This window comes from Buceros rhinoceros, unplaced genomic scaffold, assembly GCF_000710305.1.
Source record: "Buceros rhinoceros silvestris isolate BGI_N320 unplaced genomic scaffold, ASM71030v1 scaffold26057, whole genome shotgun sequence".
Lineage (NCBI taxonomy): Eukaryota > Metazoa > Chordata > Aves > Bucerotiformes > Bucerotidae > Buceros > Buceros rhinoceros.
Window position 1 is genome coordinate 6,297 of NW_010421924.1, and position 717 is coordinate 7,013.

Consider the following 717-nt stretch of genomic DNA (forward strand, 5'->3'; position numbering starts at 1 on the left):
TGTCCCACACAGTTGTTTAGCCAGGCTGCCTCTCGGGTTAAAGGCATTTAACTGTGACAGACGACAGGTCCAGACCCACCCCAGGGACCAGGGTGGTTTTGGGCCTGGCCCCCAGCACCCCTCCCAGTTCTGGCTGACTCAGGAGAGGAGCAGGGCAAGGAGAGAAGGAGGAAGCAGGGCTGGCTTCCCCCAGGAAAGTGCCATGGGTTAGCACTGCAGAAGGATACGGCAGTGGTGGTCCATCTTCAGCACGCACCTGGGTCAGTGCCAGTGCAAGCACCATGTTTGCAAGGGGGCAGGCAGCCCCCACCGGCTCTGCGGGCTGTGCAAGAGACGAGGCAAGAAGCTGACAGAGCAGAGAAAAAAGGGCCCTGGTCTCACAGTATGGCAGAGGACAAGGAGAGGGCCCTGAGTGCTGTGGTGGGCGGAGGAGAGGGCCCTACCTGTTGCAGATGCTGCAGTGGTGGGTGCGAGCTGGCTTGGGGGCAATGCATTTCCTGCAGATGGAGACGCCCGTCAGATCGTCCTTGGCCTGCGCGAGGTCAGAAGAGATTTGTGCACCCAAGCCCTGTGCTCACACCCTGCTCCCCACACTCCTCACCTCCCCTGTGACCCATACTACCTCCCCACCCTGCACAGCCTGGAGGAAGCCTCCTGCAACACCACCACCAGGCTGGTTTAGCCGTTCCCCCCGACTGTCAATAGCTGGTCCCGTGT

The 717-nt window shown here is 61.1% G+C and overlaps 1 protein-coding gene across 1 annotated transcript in view; it reads right to left on the minus strand.

The window, feature by feature from the left end:
• ZDHHC16 (zinc finger, DHHC-type containing 16) overlaps positions 1–717 on the minus strand; it is a 4,097-nt gene that overhangs the window by 2,346 nt on the left and 1,034 nt on the right. The window contains exons 4-6 of the mRNA XM_010139878.1: positions 444–532; positions 228–256; positions 9–25 (exon numbers count right to left, since the gene is read on the minus strand). Coding sequence (XP_010138180.1) covers positions 9–25; positions 228–256; positions 444–532 — 135 coding nt within the window. The remainder of the gene's footprint in view (positions 1–8; positions 26–227; positions 257–443; positions 533–717) is intronic.